At 39.7% G+C, this 19841-nt stretch overlaps 1 protein-coding gene across 1 annotated transcript in view; it reads left to right on the forward strand.

Moving 5' to 3' along the window:
• The first annotated feature begins 1203 nt into the window (after positions 1-1203).
• RAPGEF4 (Rap guanine nucleotide exchange factor 4) overlaps positions 1204-19841 on the forward strand; it is a 144105-nt gene continuing 125467 nt past the window's right edge. The window contains exons 1-3 of the mRNA XM_041403679.1: positions 1204-1268; positions 12526-12668; positions 13750-13838. Of these exons, the coding sequence (XP_041259613.1) occupies positions 1204-1268; positions 12526-12668; positions 13750-13838 (297 nt within the window). The remainder of the gene's footprint in view (positions 1269-12525; positions 12669-13749; positions 13839-19841) is intronic.

Consider the following 19841-nt stretch of genomic DNA (forward strand, 5'->3'; position numbering starts at 1 on the left):
TATTAAAAAAAAATTACTTAGCACACCAAAGAAATTACAACAGAGGGTAGAGAACATAGCCCATGGAGAAATCTGAAAGGCACTGGCATATGATCACCATTTGAATGAATCATTTGTCCCCACACCGTAGAGCAGAGAGGAGTTATGAGCCTGAAGGATGGCATAAGTTTGAGTTTTACTCCTCTGTCACCTGCACGTAACCCCAAACACCCTGCTGAGATTTGTATAGCCTCCTACCCTTCTCACAAGGTACTCAAGGCAATTTGTGTTGACTGTAAGTGGAAGCTCATGGTCATAAACTGATATGATAAACTGGAAGATACTATCTAGAACCTGAAACAATTTATAGAAAATACTTAATGTGGAATTTGCAAAGAAGGGAGAACTGCTGTTCTGCATTCCTTCCTTTCACCATCAGTTTTAAAATCGTATGTACACAAGTATCACGAAAAGCCCCGCACTTTGCAGGCCGCACTAACACAACAGAAGGGTGTGGGCGTGTTTCACTGTACACGGCACTCACCTTTCTCACGCTGTGTTGTGTTCCTTCCAAGTGCCAAATTCTCGTCACAGGCTGTACTGCCCAGCTCATTTTTCACGCACATGAGAGACTTTAGCACACAGTTTCATGGGTGATGACAGCAGACTGGAGGAAGGGTCCAGGAAAAATCCTGAAATGTGGACTGCACCTTCCTTTCACTCACCCACTGTGCGTTTATTGCTGGGGGCGGGGGGACGGGACACGCAGTGCTCTGGAGCGCCGATAAAATACTCCTGAGCTGCTTATTTCAATTAAAACGCTTGTGTTGCCCCTCCAATTGAAACCAAGTCAAGGTGAAGCAAGGGGAGGGATCACTAAGCCGGTTTCAGGTGTGGGCACTGAGGAGCTCACGAAAGCCGGAGGGGGAACACCACCTTTTAGAAGGGGAGTGACTTCTTTCCTCCCCCTCCCCAGGCCGCTCCCTGCCGGCTGCGCGGGAGCAGGGCCGGGTGTCTCGGCGGCCGCAGGTCGCAGCCCGGCCGCGGGCGGACCCGTGAGGGCGGCGGGCGGACCCGCTCGGCCGCTGCGGCGGGGCCTGGGCGAGCCCATCGCGCCGCGCGCGCGGGGAGGGAGCGAGGACGGACGGACGGACCGACCGACCGGCGCGCGGGCGGGGGGAGCCGCCGCCAGCCGGGTGCGCGGCAACCTGATCCCGGTCCAACATGGTCGCCGCTCACGCCTCCCATTCCTCGTCCTCCGGCGAGTGGATCGCGTGCCTGGATAAAAGGTATCGGCATCTTCCCAGGAGCGGCTGCGGAGGGATGCTGTGTGTATGCATGTATATGTGTGTGTCTGCGCTGACAGCCCCCATCCCCGCTCTCCATCAGATCCTGCCTTACATAAGGAGCGTGCAGGTGGGAAGGAAAACGCCTAGGGAAAGCCAGCGCGGCGGGCAAGGATGAGGGCTAGAAATACTCCGAGCAGCGGAGGGGACAGGCAGTCCCCACGGGGATTGCTGCTCCCCGCCGGGAAGATGCTGCACGTGGTGGAGGAGGGGGAGCTCCGGGGCGGGGAGAGGGCCTGGGGCTGCCAGCCGGGGACCCGCCGTATCGGCCATGGCAGCCCGCCGCCTTGTGCCCTCGTCCGCCCTCACCTGCCCTCACGGCGCCCAGCGCTCCGGCCGCTGCCGCCCCTCCGCTCGGCACACCGCCCCCGCCCCCCACAGCGGCCGCAAGCCCCCGCCCAGCATCGTCGCAGGGTGCACGGGAAAGGACGGGTCCCTCTCGTCCCCGCTGCGGCGCCCCGGGGCCCGCGGTGGTTCCCCGGCTGCGGGCCAGGTGCAGGCGGGCGGCGGCACCGCGTGGGCGGGAGGCACGGCTGGCTGACGTGCGCTCAGAGGTGGTGTGCGCGCTGCCAAAAATACGGGCAAATGATTATTGTTAAAAAAGTAACGTTAAACATTCTCTGCAGTGCTTCCTCTCGGGTGCTGCAGCCCAAAGTCTCACAATGTCGAGTCGCGTGGCGGGTGGTTTGAACGCCCTTTGCTGTATTCATACCTTTGATTCTTGGATTAGCGGAACGCTCGCTGTGTCTCCTGTGGTCTAGGAATTTAGTTAACAAAAACGTAGACCATAGATACCCTATGCAGCTCAAAAGAGAGCTATCAGAGATAATTCCCTTATGTGGTGCATGGCAGTTAGCTGAGCATCGTGAGCCAGCTTTTGACAGGCGGCATCATTTGGGGCTGTGCTGTGGAGAGAACCCTTTGTGCACATAGAGGGGACCTTCCCCTGCTCATAGTTTCTCCCCTTTTCAGGTGACTCTTAGTCTTGTGGGACTGCGTTTATGATTAGGTTTTCCTTAACATTCCAGGTAGCAAACAGTAAGTTAACGGAACTTTTGGGCTAGATGCTCTAGACACCTACCACAGACACTGATCGTCCTCTGTAACATGTGACTTAAGACTAACCTCTTAGAGATTAAATAATATGTATAAATGTTGAAAGCACTCATAAAGTAAACATAAACAGAACTGCTGGTGGTAATCTAACTATCTAAGAACCAAAGTGAGGCCTCTGTAAACTGTCGTTGAGCGGATGTGAAGGACAGTATGAGTCCCAGTACTTTTAGATTGGTGATCCTTTCCTTTCTGTTTTCCTACATACAGTACACTGTGAGATCCAAATAGTAAGCTAAAATTTGGGGTTTAATGAAGTACATAGCCTTGGGGAGTAGACGATGTATTTAGGAAACATGTGTGGCATTTAATTTAGAAATCTCTCTGTCATAATTAATAAGCTGACCCTTTCTGTAATGCAAATTTCAGTAGAGCTATCAAGGTGAAACTTTCACTTTTTGTTACTTGGAGTAAGCTAGTAGCACCAATTTATGGAGTGGAAAGAATCAGTTCCAAGTGCTCTTAGGAATTATGCCTTACCCTTTCCCAGAAGGCAGCCTATATGTAGGACATACCCATAACAGGAAAGATTGTAGGTTTTTTCCTGGTCTCTGCTGTGCTCTGCTTTGTGATCATAGGAAGTACACTTAGGCATATTATTCTGTTTTTCCACCTAAAAATATAGATAAAGTTTTTAATTAACTTACACACTTGTGCTTCTAAAGCATATTTGTTTTCTATAGATAATCTAACCAGTGTTGTAATTTGAATTATTATCAATGTCTATGTATTTTAAGCTTTTAAAAAATTGTATAGCATTTTATATCCCAAGTGTGAATTCTGTGAATATGGGATCGTTTAATGAGTAAATTATCTATAGAGACTTTAGCATGTGTTTTTACTAAATAATAGAGTTTTAATATATTTAAGCCAATGAATATATTTCCAGGAGGAAAACGGTTCTAAAACTGGTATGCTTTAGAATGTTAAGTGACCCTCAACAAAGACAATTAAAATAACATGTATTATGGATTATGCAATATAATTATGTGGGAAAACATTCAGAATGGAAATAGCAAAATACATAATATATAGAAATTATGTATTTTGTATTTGTTCTTCAGGTTTTTCCCCAAATCATGTTTCAAAGTGGAACTACTAACATTTAAAATTAGAGCTCATATAAAATTGAAGAACTCCCAAAATGTTGCAGCAGAAATGTTATTACTGTGTAGGGTACTTGTGGGCTACCAGTGCTTTGTCCATGTGTAGTTGTCCAGATTCCATGTGTAGTTACTGGCCGCAAAAGTCAAAGATCCACACTTAAAAATCAAATACATGGGACAGTATTCACACATAAAGTTACAAGTGTAAAGGTAAAGAAAATTTCAGAACAATGTGCTCTGTCAAGAATATTTAATTTTTGCAGGAGAGAGAGAGAATCAGCAGTGAGCAACTGTACATCCTGGTTATACCTGGAGATATGAATAATTTTTCTCTTGAGGAAACCAGTCCTTTTACATTTGAAGTAATAGTTGCTTTTCCACTGATTTCTTAGTGAGCAGAAGTATCCCTCCAATCTTAGCACTTTTCTGTATGTCTGCTCAGCACATAATTAAAAAAGGGTCACTGACTTATGCATGTGTGTACAGTTAACTTAGGAAGAATGTCTTCTCTATTCTCATGTGTTCTTTCACACTAAAAACCATCTGACCAGGAAATTTCCATATTGACGGTATCTTTACTGAATGGTAGACAAAGTATTTTTTACATAACTATTACTTCTCTAAATCTGGTCATATTTATTAATTCAGTTACTAGTTTTAATTTGATTCAGATGCAAGCTTTTAGGGATGTACAGCATGCACAGCTGCTAGAGATCCCAGGATTTCATACCTGGCTATGGCATCTGGTGTTTTTCTCTGAATTAAATGTAACCTTCAGTGCCTTAACAGACTGGAGGAGTGTATCACAGGGCAAAGCATGTAACTGCACTGTCCTGTTGTGTTAAGAATGTTACGGTCTTTGCCTAATGACTTATAAATTATTTAGGTAGGAATAGGCTTTTCAAAGACATGTGGCACATACTGACCCTTTATAACCTTGTTGTCCTTGTTAGTCTTGCATTATTTATGTTTAAAAAATCTGAAATAATGCATACTGGGTAGTATCTCAGACCTGTTCCTCCCACAGATTTGAATGTAAATTCAGATTGAAGCTACATAGTAGCAACATATTTGAATCAGGATTTGGTTTTTTTTAGTTCAGTGTAACATGTATTTGAGATGCAAGCTTTGTTTGCTTAGTAGTAAACAAGGGATCCCTTGTGAACACACAGATAGGTTAGAATAAAGAATTGATATTTGGAGAGAACTGTTGTAGGATAAATAGAGAAAATGCTTGTCATCCTCTATAACCTTTAATTATGTCAAAGATAATGGGATATAAATTTATAATCAGGCAATATTATGAATAGAGTTGCATTATGATGGTATTTTATTTAAAAGCATATTTTTGTGCAATTGGTAAAACGTACACTGTCTTCTATATAAATTCCTCCCTTGCTTCTTATTTGTAACAAATCCATAGGAATATCCCCACTTTCATGTAGTTTGCATCTGAACAAAATCACGGGTAGACACTGCAGTTCCGGTTGGCTTGTGTGCTTCGTGTTTTCCCTCTGTGTGCTGTGTGACTAAGCTGGTATATGCTTGGATCAAGCCTGTGTGGGGATATAGCAGCAGAAGGCACTGCAGTGGATGTGGAAACTCAGAGCTGTACAGACATAGCCAGAGTGCTTTCTAGCACTCCTGTGAGGCTGCAGTCTTCTGAGAGCGATGAATAACAGATTTATCTTTCCACATCATTCACCTCATTTTCTAGTTCAGTGCAAAGGTGCAGTCTTTGATGAATAATAAAAAAGTATTTTCCTTTCCATGTTTTCTTAGAAAAACCAAAATAATTGTTTGTAGGTCTGTGCATTTCATCAAATTTTGTGAATTCAGATTAAATCGTAGTGAGAGCTGGAGTTGTATTTTAAACAAGCTTTTTTATTTTAGCTCTCTTGTTTACACATTTGCAGTATCGGCTTCCATTTGTTACATGTGACCGTGGTAAGTTACACACTTGTGCCATGGACAGGTATTTAGAGGAAGAGAAAGTGATTACCCGAGCATGTGTAAACATTGTCACAGCCCACCAGAGCAAGGCAGTATGTGCACGTGCCTGATAGGACATGATACATTCAAATTTAGTTGGTAGTCTTGTGGAGTGGCTGCACGATTAGTATGCTATGTGTGCATCTGTAGGTTTTCTCTTTCACCAGATGATACTGGAAACATGTTTAAACTCTCGTTACCTGAGTTCTTTCTGACATGTTGTTAGGATTTCGTCTCTAAAATCCTGTACTCTGAGCAGATAAAATTTATTTTATAACAAAATGCCATATTCCAGCAAAGGAATAAAAAAACCCAACAAACCAGCTAATTGAAATTGTGCCCTCAAAGTCAGGTGTTCACCAGATATTTTCCAAATACAAGTATTTTTCTTATCTAGCGTGACATCTGTTTTTGTCTGCATCTTACAGTTTGCTGCATTTAACAAAGCTTATCAATCTAATGATACTTCTTTTGTGCTGTATTTTCTGCTCTGTATTTGGCATGATCAGTTAGTGTTTCTGCTGCTTTATCAATATCCGTGAATGTTTCCTGAACTGACTTTCCCTTTCATCTTTGAATTGTCAGTTGTCAAAATGCATGCAAATGTAAATCTGTAAAACTTATTTAATTGTTGCTGTAAATTTTAAATTTTCACTAGCTGTTACAATGCAGATCCTAAATCAGGAAAGGAGCATTTAGCATGGTGTTATTGGTGAATACTGGTGGCCAGAGTTTGAATTGAGAGATATAATCACTTGCATATTGTTCAATTACAGATTTCATTTGCAGTGTATCTCGGAGTCTGTCTTCATATTAAAGTGCTTTTAATGCTTATTATGAAGCTACAGCGCTGGTTAATGTAATTTCATCTGGATTTACTTCTGTCAAATGGAATTTTAACTGTCCTGAGCTCCAGTTTATGTTTATGAAATTTGGAGGTTTAGTTCAATAAAATTGATGCTTGCAAAGCATCCATAATATATAAAGATTCTCATAAATGAAGGAACATAATTCTGCATTTTGACTTCTCTTGAATTATTCTCTCTTTCTAGACAGCAAATGAAGGTGGAAAAGAGTCTATTTCCTACTAGATCTATATTGTTCAGGTAGTGTAGTTTTAACTTGATAGACATCTTTATGAATATAACAAGTTAATAAATACATCTTTTGCCCTTCCACTGTATATACAGATCTAGGAATTGATCTTTTGGAAGGATGCATAATTGATACATCAGGGTATGTAAAGAAATGAGCACACTTGGTTGTTCTGTTTAGCTCTCCAATAATTTTTCATTGTATTGATCAAACTTATTTAATTGAGTAATATGATAATGAGGTAGGTAAAGGAGAGTCCCCTATATTTGCCTTCCTTTTGTCCTCACTAAAGAAGACAGAATTCAACTCTAACAAATTCTGTCTGACTGCAGCTGGCAGCCAGTCAGTCTGCATTTAACTGGCTGGACATTTGGTACCTGCATAGATCAGGATTATCTCCAGTATTTCTTCTACCTTATGTGGCAGGCAGCACCTGAAAGATTACCACAGGGATTCTGAGTGTAGGTGACAGTAGTAATTAACTGAAAAATAAGCACCAGCAATTTCACTTGTGTTGCTTTCTTTTTCTCTTTTTTTTTTTTTTTTTTTTTTTTTTTTTTTTATCTAAACTCCAGAATTATTTAGGTGTGTAAGAGTCCTAGGAAAGAGTGTTTAAATAAAATTCTATTTCCTGTTTGTCAGAGGAAATGAGAGTTGGAATCCCAAAGTCTCTTAAAATGACAATCAAGAGGAAAGAGTAGTAACGTGATAATTGTTTAAAAGCCTCATGATGAGGCTTTTCCCATGACAAGGGAAAGAGGATCTGAAATGTGAGTGTTGAAAACAGACTTGGTAATACCGCTGTGAAATGTGCTCTTGGTGGGAGTTAATTATATTCTGTTGCCATTGAAGTAAACCCTTATGTGGAAACTACTTCACATTAAAGGTAAATTCATTTATTGTTAGCATTTAAGTGCCTTACTACAGGTCTAAAATGCTTTGATAGATCACTGGTATTCTACTCTTAAACTTTCCTTTCTCAAATGAAAAGCAAAGAGCTTTACAGCATTGTGTGGAGGAGAGAGTTGCAGTGTCGTCCTGCTCTCACTGAGGGAAGATGGTCTCTTGGTACTGGTATTTTTCTGCATCTGACAGCATTGTTTTTCTGCATGTCAGGAAAGGACAGAAGAAAGTACAGGGAGCATAGAGAAATTATCTGGTTTTAATTGCCATTCCTTGGTGCTGTCTACTTGCTCATGTTTCACAGCTGAATATATTTTAAAGTACTATTGGATTCACTAAATGGCCCATGGTAGGGGTTACTGGTACTTTCCAGCTCGTAGAATTTGCCTTTGCATCTTTGCATTAATGCTTTGGTTTTAACCCAGCAATGAACTCATTTTATTTGTCTGTTCTAGTGTTTTAGTTGTCTTCTACAGTCTCAACAGTGGAAGAAATAGATCCATCTGCTCATCTTTTGTGGGTTGTTCATTGCTGTCTGAATTGAAATACTGCTGTTTTAAAAAGTTAAAAAGATCAAGGGAAGGGAATTCAATGTTTTCATTCAGTTAGAGCACGATTCAGGTTTTTGAACACATTTTAATAGAAATAAACATTTTAAAATTATAGAGGCATCTTGTCAAAGAAGGTAAAACCACATATATTCTGGGTTTTTTTTTTCTCAAATGTCAAACCCACTATGAGAAAGAACCTAAATAAAAGGACATATGGTAAGAGAAAGTAATAGTTTATAGTTGGATTAAGTTAACAAAAGTAAATAACAAAACTCCAACTTGTGTCTTTCTTCTAGGTTAGCAAGTCTTTCATAACATCCTACGTAAACATTCAAATACTTAAAAATACTTAATCAAAATAGGTTCTTTTCTAAAACTATGTATATTACATGTAAGCAGAAATACTTTGCCCAGGTTGTTTATGTGAAGAATTGTAACAATTACCCTCTGTCTGTATTTGAGCTTGAGTAGTTTACATTTAAAAATACAAGAGAGAATTATAGAATGGCTTGATTTGGAGGGGACCTCAGATTGTCTCATTCCAACCCCTCTTGCCATGGGCAGAGACAGCTTCCACTAGACCAGGTTGCTCAGGGCCCTAGCCAACCTGGCCTGGAACGCTGCCAGGGATGGAGCATCCAGTGTCTCTGGGCAAACTGTTCCCGTGCCTCACCACCCTCAGAATTTGAAATGTATTCCTAATGTCTAATTTCAGCCTACCCTCACGCAGTTTAAAACCACTGCCCCCTAACCTGTCATGACATGTCTTGTCCTTTTCCAGCTTTCCCATAGGCTCCATTAGGTACTGGAAGGTGCTCTAAAGTCTCCTTGGAGGCTTATCTTCTCTCTCAGCCAATGTTCATAGGAGTTTCATAGGTAGTTAAGCAGACGTTGTCAAGAAAATTGTTTTGTCTCTATAAAATATGCTCCTGAAATCTTCACATCCAAATAAGGAGGGGTAAAATAATCTTTAAAAAATGCCTTATTGACATAATTGAATAGAAATGTGTAACTAACATCGATGCTGTCACTTGGATATGTATGCTGTGATGTTGTATTGAAGAAGCAGAAGATAGATGATGTCTTGTGTGAAAACATTACTGCCAGCTAATCACTTACTATGCTCTGAAGAGGCAAATTAGTAATATAAATAAGAAGGCATTTTGGGGGTCAAACGAAGCAGAAAGGCTTGTAGGGTAGTGAAAATAAATTGCTGTTGCTTTTCATCCCTTCATAATAATTTATTTGGTAGCTCTGCTTTGCTACACTCATAGTGCCCCCTTTGCTTCGGCTGAAGTGAAATGAGATGTCAGCACAGTTTGACATAAAATTTATTTTAAATTGGGTGGGGTGGTCTAGGGAGGAGGTGCTTCACTTGCCTTAAATACTTTTACTCCAGCTCATACATCTGCCAAATGAGAGCTGGAGACTCTTAATTGGTTTAATATATTTGTTCATTCTTTTAGATTAGCCTATGGTCCTGATTCCATACATTGGTCTTGAGATTTCAGAAATGGGTACAGGACAGAAGCTTTAGCAGAAAATCAAGTGGTAGCTGAAGACCCACTGAAATGCGTTTTTTGACTTTGTTTACTCAAAGGATAATGATATGAGATATGGATATGAGATGGTAACTCTGCAGCATGAGCAGTGAAGGGACACTTCAGTAGCATCAGCATCAGTGTACCAGAACAGAAATGAATCTGCCCCAGCAATAGTTCAGCAGAGCAGGGCTAAGCTCAGTGAGACTGAACAACAGTGGTGAACACAGAGAACTGTCTTTAGGTACTCTGGTGAGGTATCTGGAAAAGTCTTTCCAAGGGCTTTTGGAGCCATATTGGGAGTGTAGGGATATTCCTTGGGATTGACTTTTGTAGCATATCTTTGTTTTCTGGGGAATGGTTCCTTTCTGGATTAATGCCATTGCCTTTTTTAAGTGTGACTGCAATGAAAATAAAGCTTGAATAATTCTCCATCTGCCTTCCATAGTACTTTTCTATTAATAGATTGAATTACTAGTGGTCTAAGGACTATATTATCACATTAGCTCTTTAAGTATTACTCCAAACTATGCTTTACAAAAACAAGTTTGCAGTAAGATAGCTATGATGAAGAAATAAATTTGTTGCCCTGTCCTGTTTATGTTCCAGGTTAGGGAGCCTCTACTTAGAAAACAGAAAACAAAATTTGACATCATAAATAGATTAATGTTAAGTTAATGATAATTAATGTCAAGTTAATGATAATTTCAAGTTACCATGATGATAATTTTATTAAAAGATGCTTTGTAGAAAGTAGTGAAACTTTGCCTGAGTTTTGTAGGCCTGTGGAAAAGCAGTTAATTGATGCCATGGTACATTTTTCTCAGTAACTAATACTTGGCTTTTGAAACCAGATTCATTGCTATAGATTATAAACACTTAGTAGAAATGAGTTTGAGTGCTACTAATGCCACTGTTACACTGCAGTCTGAAATTTTACACAGACAAAATTTCATGTGCTCCTAAGGATAAAGGCTACCTCTGCTTGGGCAACCTGTTGTTAATTCCTTACTCCTTAACGCTGAGGACATTTCCCAGGATCTCTGAAAAAAATCCAAAGTCGTCTTGTTGTCAAACAATTTGAATCCTTGTTAATTTTTATGAATAAGAATTCATTATCTTAATCAAACAGCTGAAGCTTGAACTGGATGATTTTCTGAGAATGATCTCGCCTTTTTGAGTTGCTGGGTTTTGCTGGTATTTTTGGGAGTCTGTAAATTAAGGTAGTTAGTGTTTCAAGAGTTAGTGTAGTTTGGGTATGGATCTTGTGTAAGTAGATTGCAAATCTGTTTGCAAGCTGCACCTCCTAATCTTCTTAAAAGGATTTTGACAAGAGAGTTAATGCTTATTAGTACTTGTCAGCTAGTGCACAGTCAAGAAAAAAAAGAAATGGGTGAAAATCTTACATGAAATATTTCAAAAGAGAGCTATTGTAGTTGATTGTAGTTTGAAGTGGTAAGAGGATGTCACTGTGATGTAGAAGCAAGTGCATACACCAGAGAATTATTATTCTCATCTGTAGTTAATAAGGGTAAATTGGAGTATAAACGGGAATAGAGATTTAATACCTCCTAGACATAATTTAATAAGAAAGATGAGATACTGAGATTCAATACAAGTAGGATCTGGGTTTCTTCACTGAGACAAAGATTTGGATTCCTTAAAGTCTTTGATTTCAAAGAGGAATCTTTAAAAAATCTTGTTGGAAGGAGTGCTTACATTGTTAGTATAACAATAAAGTGAATGAAGATATGTATTTGTGAACTTAGTTTTCATTCATTGTAGCTACCTGACTTCTGTTCATTATGAGCTCATCCACTGGCAAAAAAGGACACTTTTGTCAGTAAAATTAACTAGCATCATTTGAGTGAGTGATAAGTCTAATGACAACTAGCAGTTATTTCTCTTTCTGTTACGCCTTTATACATTAATAATTTCTTCATCTGATCCAGCATGATGTCCTAGGAAAATTCTGTTTCTGTCCTTAGTGGTTTGCATTTAGTCTCTTATAATTATTTTTTTCTAATGCTGTCAGCTAGTGTTTGGCTTACCTGCTGATTCATAATATTTGATAATCACATTTAAAGTGTGTTACAGAGCTAATTCACTTTATTTTCATAAATATGTAGTAATATGCTGAACCTGCTGAACTGCTGGTCTACATGCTACTTTGTTGTAGAGGGTTCTGCAATTTTATTTTTCTTGAAATCCTATTCTTTTTAAAAGGCGTTGCTGTCAAAGATTTAAAATATTTTAAATATTGGAATTAAAACTCATGACTGTTACCAATGAAAAATTAAGATTCTTACTTGCGTATTTAATTTGTCCAACACTAAGCAACAGAAACTTCATGGAAGAGAATGGTCTTGAAGTTCTCCTTCTTCCTTGAAAGTGAGAAGAGGAAAATCAGTTTATAGTCAGTAAAATGCAGAAGAGAAGCTTGGATGCAGGAGTTACTGTTGGTATCTAATGCTTTCCATTTAGCCAGATAGAGAACATTTGTTTTGGGCACTGATTCCAGGGATCTCTTGTGTGTTTGAACATCTCTTTGTTAATGTTTTCTTACAAACCTAAAACTATGTATCATTCTAAGATCTTTAGGATAAGGACTGTATCATCATACCTACTTGTACAGTGATGCCGCATTGAGACTTCGGTGCTAAGTGGGCTTCTGGACACTGCCTGTGTTGAAATGATAAGACTCATGCCCAAGTTGATAAAGGGCAGTTGTTAAGATGTCTTGGAAGGACTTCATTATGTGGTGCAAAATGCATTTTAATTTGTTTATATTATGGTGTGATATTTAATGCAAACATTTTTAAGCTTGGTGCATGCAGGTGGGGATGCTTCTCTGATTAAGCCCTTGTCTTTTGCTTTCTTTTCTTTTGTTTTCTTGAAGGCCTTTGGAACGTTCTAGTGAAGATGTAGATATAATATTCACACGACTGAAAGAAGTGAAAGCTTTTGAGAAATTTCATCCAAACCTTCTCCAGCAGATATGTCTCTGTGGATATTATGAAAATCTGGAAAAAGGAATCACATGTAAGACAGCTTCATATGATTATGTATTTTATGTAGATAAACTTGGGGGTTAGACTGTGATTGTCTTTAGGAGATTGATGAGAGCAGAATCAGTGGAATGTTTACAGTCACAGTCATGGGGCAAGGCAGGACTAAAGTGCTGCTTGCTCTATAAATGCAGTGTGTACTGACTCTATGGTAACAAGGCATACAGTAGGCTGTCAGACTCTACCACTCTTCTGTTGAAAGATTACAAGCCACTCATTGGACTTAAGCCTCATTCTTCCTCTGTAAACTTATTATTGATTGCTTTTGCCAGTGCTTTGTGCTGTCAGGGACAAAGGTGTGTCAGCAAGGCACATCACTGATAGTGTGTGGTTTCCAGGCACCCTGGCACAAGCCAGACCTGCAGAGCTGCAAACTGCTGTGGGGTGCAACAGCTCCGTGCCTGTGCTGGCAGCCTGTGGGCCTGATGTAGGTGCACACTTGTGCTTGGTTTGTGTAGCTGAGATGGAAATAAGTGATAGTCCTGTGATGGGAATGCATACCAGGGGAATAGCTGATGAAAACCTGTGGTATTAGTAAAGTCTCAGAAACACCTCAGGTAAATCTGGCATGCAGCAGTGGGGTTTGCTTAGAGTAATAGGGATTTTGATGCTCTGTAATCACACAGTTGGAATGCCTGGACATCAGTCTTGCAGTTGCTGATCAGCCAGAACTCTTACTGAATTCATTGGTAGCTGTGTCTGCACTGGAAGATTGTGACTTTCAAAGAGACATTGTTCAGAAAAACTTCTTCCTTGTTTGTATTGTTTCTTTGGTTAATTAACTAAGAGAACAGTAGAACAGAAGCAAACTGGGGAGAAGAGTGATGCAGTTCTATGTGCTTTCATTGTTTCCATAGTATATTGACTAGTTTACTAAAATATGTGCTTTTCAGTGGCGCTGGAAGTATTACTGTAATAGTAAATAAGTAATCTCATATGGCAAATTGGATGGTGCCAGCAGTGACTGCAGTATTGCAGTAATATGTGAGAAAATGTTTATTACTGTTGCTAAACTTAAAGTGATAACTCTTATTTACAAGATTTCATCTTTCCAGTATTCCGTCAGGGTGATATTGGGACGAATTGGTATGCTGTCCTGACAGGATCACTGGATGTGAAGGTGTCTGATACAAGCAACCACCAGGTAAAACATTTTTCATTGCAACCATCTGGTCAGTAGTACAAAGGAAGAATATAATTTATCGTGAGGTAGATACCGACACATTCTATACAGATATTTTGTCATATCACAAGGATGTATATGTTTCTCTGAGTCTCTTTTAGTCTTAGTTGTCCTTGGACTAAGGAACACAAGTCATGCCATTGATCTCAAGAAACTGAAATGTAATGCTCTGGAAGTGGTCTACATTTCCATGTGAAACAAGTCTTCTCTATCTTTTCTAGTAGTGCTGTTGAAGTTGTGCTAAAGATCGGAGTGTTTGTAATTAATTCCCTAGAAATGTTTTAATTCAGTTCTTCTTCAGGAAGTTCAAAGCAAACCCGCTAGCAGTGCAGTCTAATAACAGCATAATGCAATCTCCACTGCAGAAATGGGGAAGTAGTGTAGTAATAGCAGACTATTGGAACTGCTGCCATGTTGGACAAGAAGGGTACAGGTAATACCTATTCAGTGTTAAGAAACAGAAGAACAAGTAAAAGTCTCCCCAAATTTAATGTGGTTTCTCAGTATCTTGGTGCCCCTGGATTTATAAAATTTAGAGTAAATAAATATCCAAAGGGATGAGATAGGTCTCCTGTCCAAGTTGTCTATTGTCATGCACTTGCTGCTGTGAGCTTAGTCTTCTGGGAGGGCATCCTGTCCTTTCCCTGCTCCCATGTTTGAGACCAGTGATTGTCCCATGAAGTAGCTTGGCGTGGGGTTGTACCTCTGATAAGGGACTCATTGTGCCTTTGCATGAGTATTATAGCTATCTAGGACCTTACAGAGACTACTACCCGTTTTCCCCACCTGACTGAATATAGCATGTGTAGGGGAAGGATGGTGGTGGTGTATTCTTTGCCCAAAGTTTGGCTGATTGAGGAAAGTTTTTTGCTCTTAGCAGAAATTGGATTTTTTTCACTTTGTTGAGTGTCGCATCATCATCGAAATTGGGTCGGAATGCAAGTCAAGGCAGTGTGGGAGTACTGGGTGTTTCTATTTGCTGCAGTAGAATGGTAGATGCAAAAGGAACTTCTTTCACATTATTTTTAGCAACTGTACCAAGTAGAGATTGATTGAGAGTATAATTAGCTTAATTTGAGCAATTCTTGTCATGGCCTGGCTGTCATTGGTATTGTCACAATTTGGAACAGTACTGGGCTCTTATGAGACCCTTTTCTGTGGATGTCTAAAGCAATCAGGATTTTCCAGTGTTTGCCAAGAGATGGCACTACACTGTTGTGAAGAATCAATGCTCTTTTACTCAGAAAGTAATACATCTGCACAATCTGGATGTTAAATTAAGAATCTCTTTGGAGTGTTGATTTGTTCCATTAGATGGAGTATGGAACACTTCAGTTTCTTAATGAATATAATGTAAATATTTTTTTCTGCTTGTTCAGGTTAACTTCATATTCCTGCCAGTAGGAAGCTGTTGAACTACAATTAATGTAATTCTAGTTGTAGAAATTATATTCTGCAGTTACTTCTTACCTCACATTTTCTTCTCACATGAACAAGGAACTGAATTCTTACCACTGCCTAGTTGCCCTAGAATATAGCCTCGCTGCCAAAAACATGGCAGCCTATGCATTTACCGTTCCTGTCTGGATAATTTTCATGTTTGGGGACTCCTAAATACTATTTGAGTCCAACATCTTCTCTGGTTTTGCTCCATCTTGGGGTTTATACCATGTCCCTCCTTGTCCATTCTTGGTCTCCTTCTCATTCTCCTGCCTGTAGCCTCCTGGACGTGGTTCCTGTATAGTCTTGCCTGTACTTTCTTGTTGGCCTGGTCATTCTTGAATTTGAAGTAGCACTGTCTAGCACTTGCTAGCACTCCCTGCCTACTGTGCACCCTACAAACCCAAATGGTGGAAGCAGTACAGTGTTGTATTGCTGTCGGGGCAGCCCTGGCACACTCAGTTGACAGCATTGACAGCTGGGAATGGGTGCTTAAGATGTAGGAGTACTTGGAGCGCATTTTCCAATCACATCACCCAGGAGCGAAGGGTTCCTCTGCAAAATCGTAATAATGACTAATTGCTCTGCTGTTACTATTATACCATAAATGGCACAAATGCTAATGAGAAACTTCCAGCAGAGCAGGACAGATACAGCTGTTTACCCGAGTATAGAAGTTTGTAGACTCATGTAAAAGTACAGGATTATTCTGTCTTTCCTGTAGGAGAGAAGCTAACTTGGTATTTAGGTTTCTATTGGTTAAAATGTCTCTAGACATGACTAATTAATTTGGACACCGTTTAATACTCCAGATAAACAGGAGGTTGTATTAGATGACCTCCTGAGTTTTTTTGAAGTTTGAATTATCCTGTGATTATGTGATGATGCCTACAGTGTTAATGTAAATACAGAAAATTAATTCTCTTGATTAAAAACACGAGTCCCATTTTGCTAGGTGTTTATCTGTGTACTTGGAAAACTTAAATTTTATCAAGCTTAGGAATTCATGGATTGTGTAACAGCTACCATCTACTACCTCTCTCTGTAGTCACCTTTGGTGATTGGTAGCTTTCTCCCATTAGAAGTGCAGTAAGTTATGGTGCACCTGGTCCCTACTAAAAATGTCTTAATTGCCTTTGTTCCTACAGAGGCATGTAGGAACACATCTTGCACTAGAAATTAAATTTTTAAGTACTAATGGATCAAGACTTCAGTGTAGCTAGTGAGGTATTAATTCACACACATTCTTGCTGCCCAGCAGCTTACTAATGTAGACACCTGTGATTTCTCTCAGAAAATATTAGTAATACTGATTAGGACCAAGTTGAGAATTCATGTAAACAGAAATATTTATATTAGATATTATTTGATATTACAATGACGAGAACTATTACATCTATTGTTTGACTTTAATAGAGACAGACAGAGATAATTAGGACCTCATGAAGCCTTGTTTTCGTAGTGGTTTGGAAAAATCCTTTCTGCTTGCAAAGCGGTGTTCTGTCACGAGAGGGCAGTGTTAGAACACAAAGCAAGCCCGAGTGCGGGCGGTGTTTGTAAATCCTACGCGGCTATTTGCCATACACACGTTTTAAAGAGTTTGGCCAGAGAAAATTTTGCTGTTACTGCTAGTTTTGTTCCACCGAGCTGGTAAAATGTGCTGGTAATTTCATATGCCGTTGGAATGGCTACGGAGATTTGACAGGATTACTCATCCAGTAGGTCCTGAGTGGAGTCTGCTGTCTGTAAAAACGATTAGTGGATTTTTCTGGGCATTCAGCAATCAAGAAGAGATCAAAGAGAACTTTTTCTAGGGTGAAAACGTCTCAATGTGAATTCCAGAGGTAACTGTAATGAAAACTGTTTTGGTCTTGCCTCAACTTTTTTGTAACAAATACCCTGATAAATACAGTACTTAAAAGTCATAGAAAAATGTAGTTAAGTTACCTTCAAAATAAACAGAAAATGCAGCCTCTATAGAATATATCAGAAAGAGGTCTGTGCCCTCAGTTATGATCAGATTCTGAATTTCATTTTTATTTGACATTGTTGCCTACCCAATGTTGAGATATCTAGTAATGAAAGTTTTTCTTAGGGATGTTCCTCGTTTGGTGTTGTCTTAAAAACATTGCTGACAAATTGCCTTGTGTATGTTTCATTTTTGAACCCTGTTTTGAAGCTGAACAGTCTAAGGATGACTGTTGGCAATGCCTCAGAATAAAGCTGGGAATAAATGCATTTTGACAAAAGCATCAGTGTTACAATGTTGTCAGATTCTGCAACACTGTGTTTTCCTGGATTAGATTCAGAGCCTTTTACCCCAAAGATTTTTCTGATAAACTATGAGGGAATGAAGAGAAAAAAGACAAAGACCAAATAACAATAGCAACGCAGATCTGGGTTTTTTCCTGCATTTTGCCAGCTCAAACAGAGTGTGTGCTGGGGCCTATTGCCAGCTTATCTTGCCTCTGTTATGGTGGGGTTTTTTAGGCAGGTCAGTTTTTAAAAACAGACAAAATTGAACATAGGGCATTGACTTAAAAAACAATTAGCCTGTTTTAGAAAAGCTATAAAGGAGGAGCTGTGAGTGCTTGGATGGTACAGCAGTGTCAGCTGTAAGAAGATGCAGAGGGCTGGGGATGAAAAGTCAAATAAGTTAGTGGGGTTGCTGACAGAAGAATGACTGAAGAAAGAGGTTCAGATGTTCATGTAAGAAATGGAAGAATTTCACAGCTCTTTGAAACTGAGGACAAAGGAGGTGTGTGATAAGGTGAAGTGGCAGCAAGGAAAGGGATTTAAACAGGGTAGTCCTTGCAATACTGCTTTCAGTATGTAAATGCCATTATGTATTTTGGAGATAACCTGTATGAAGTTGTGACATAGGTTTGTACTGTAGTTAGTAGTATAAATACGCCTAAGGTAGTTTTAAATTATTTAGTTTGAACATGAGAACTGCTGTACCCATTGTAACACAGAGATTGGCTGAACTAATGTACTAAGCTGAGAAGCAGTGTGTTGGCTCATGCTGAGCTCCAGTGTTGTGGTTGTGCTTATTGAAAGTTAATACAGAAAAATAATTTCACTTCTCTCTGTGACATAGGTGACATAGGAAGACATCTTAGACATTGCAGGTAGCTTTTAGAAGATCAGATAGAAAGGTATGGAAATAATGAATGTGGTATTACTGTATAGTTAATCTGAACCATACATATTTTAATTAGGTACTAAAAGAGAAGCTGATCGCAGTTTTTGTAGAAGCATAATGCCTTCTTCAAGCAAATAACCTTGTCTTGTGGAGAGGGTGGCCTAACATGTTTGCAAACTGCAGTTTCAGTGTATTCAAAAGGTATTTCTATGTTATTGTTAGAAATAGTTTGATAAGTATTTCCTGTCTGAATGGCTGAAACACTGAAGTGAAGGTAATGGAACAGAAAAATCGCTTAATACTTTACTTTCATCTTTGATTTCTCTGTTATAGAAGGAAATTTTTGCTGAGGACAAACTGAACTGTGTCAAAGTAATAACAAGCAAACTTCTTAAAATGCCAGCTTTTGCAAATCTCCAGTTAAACATAGAGATAGTATGATGTCCTAGAGAGACACAGATAGACAGGTGAGATAAAGATGCAAGGTATAGGAAAATTATGAAATCAAAAGCAATCTAGCTACATCAGCTCCCTTATAAACTCAAAATGTTGAACAAACTAAAATTTTGAAGGAACATCCTTTGAGTCTAGCACTAGTAATGTTTCTCCCTGTTTTCTTCATTTCTCTTTCCAGCACCATGATTTTATTTACACACAGTACAAAAATTGTTTGCCAGCTTGAGAAATAGAAGGGGTCACAAGTCAAGGAGGAGGGATACAGGATGATCCTTGAGGTGCTGGGGAAGGGAATAAAGCAGAGCCTTGTTTCTGATTCTCATCCATTCCATAAAATGGTCTTGCCAATTCAATAATGTTTTGGATTGATGGGGGGGGCTGGGTGAGGGAAAGGCTTAAGAATGCTTTCCCTGCATATGTCTCACGTGGCAGTAAGAGTCAGTGAAACTGAATACACAAATAGCCTCTGATTTGAACACTACTGTTTTATAGTACAGAGGACAGACAGCAATGGGAGCAATCTCATCTTTCCAAGTTTCTAATACTTTTAAATAGCTGTGTGAATGTTAGCTGGTTACCAGCCACTAGAACACCCTGCTGCTTCTGGGATTGCAGAGGGGAACAGCAAACAGAGTTTTGAGCTGCCAGCAATCCTCCTGAAGTCTTCACTGAACAGCAGGAGATTCTTGAGTGTAAGGTTAACAGGCGTAACAGGAAACACACCTGATTCCCCAGGAGGCTGGAGATTATAAACAAGGGGTAGCGAGAAAATAGGGCTCTGAAGCCTCAAAGAAGGCATATAGGTCTGCACCCCAGCTGGCTGTGAAACTGCATCTCTGTGGAGAACTGTGATGGCTGGGGAAAAAATCTCAAAGAACTTGATGTGACACATTAGGTTTTAGCTTTTATGTTTTTCAAATTCT

The sequence above is a fragment of the Onychostruthus taczanowskii genome, unplaced genomic scaffold, assembly GCF_017590055.1.
Source record: "Onychostruthus taczanowskii isolate IOZ18803 unplaced genomic scaffold, ASM1759005v1 scaffold20, whole genome shotgun sequence".
Classification (NCBI taxonomy): Eukaryota; Metazoa; Chordata; class Aves; order Passeriformes; family Passeridae; genus Onychostruthus; species Onychostruthus taczanowskii.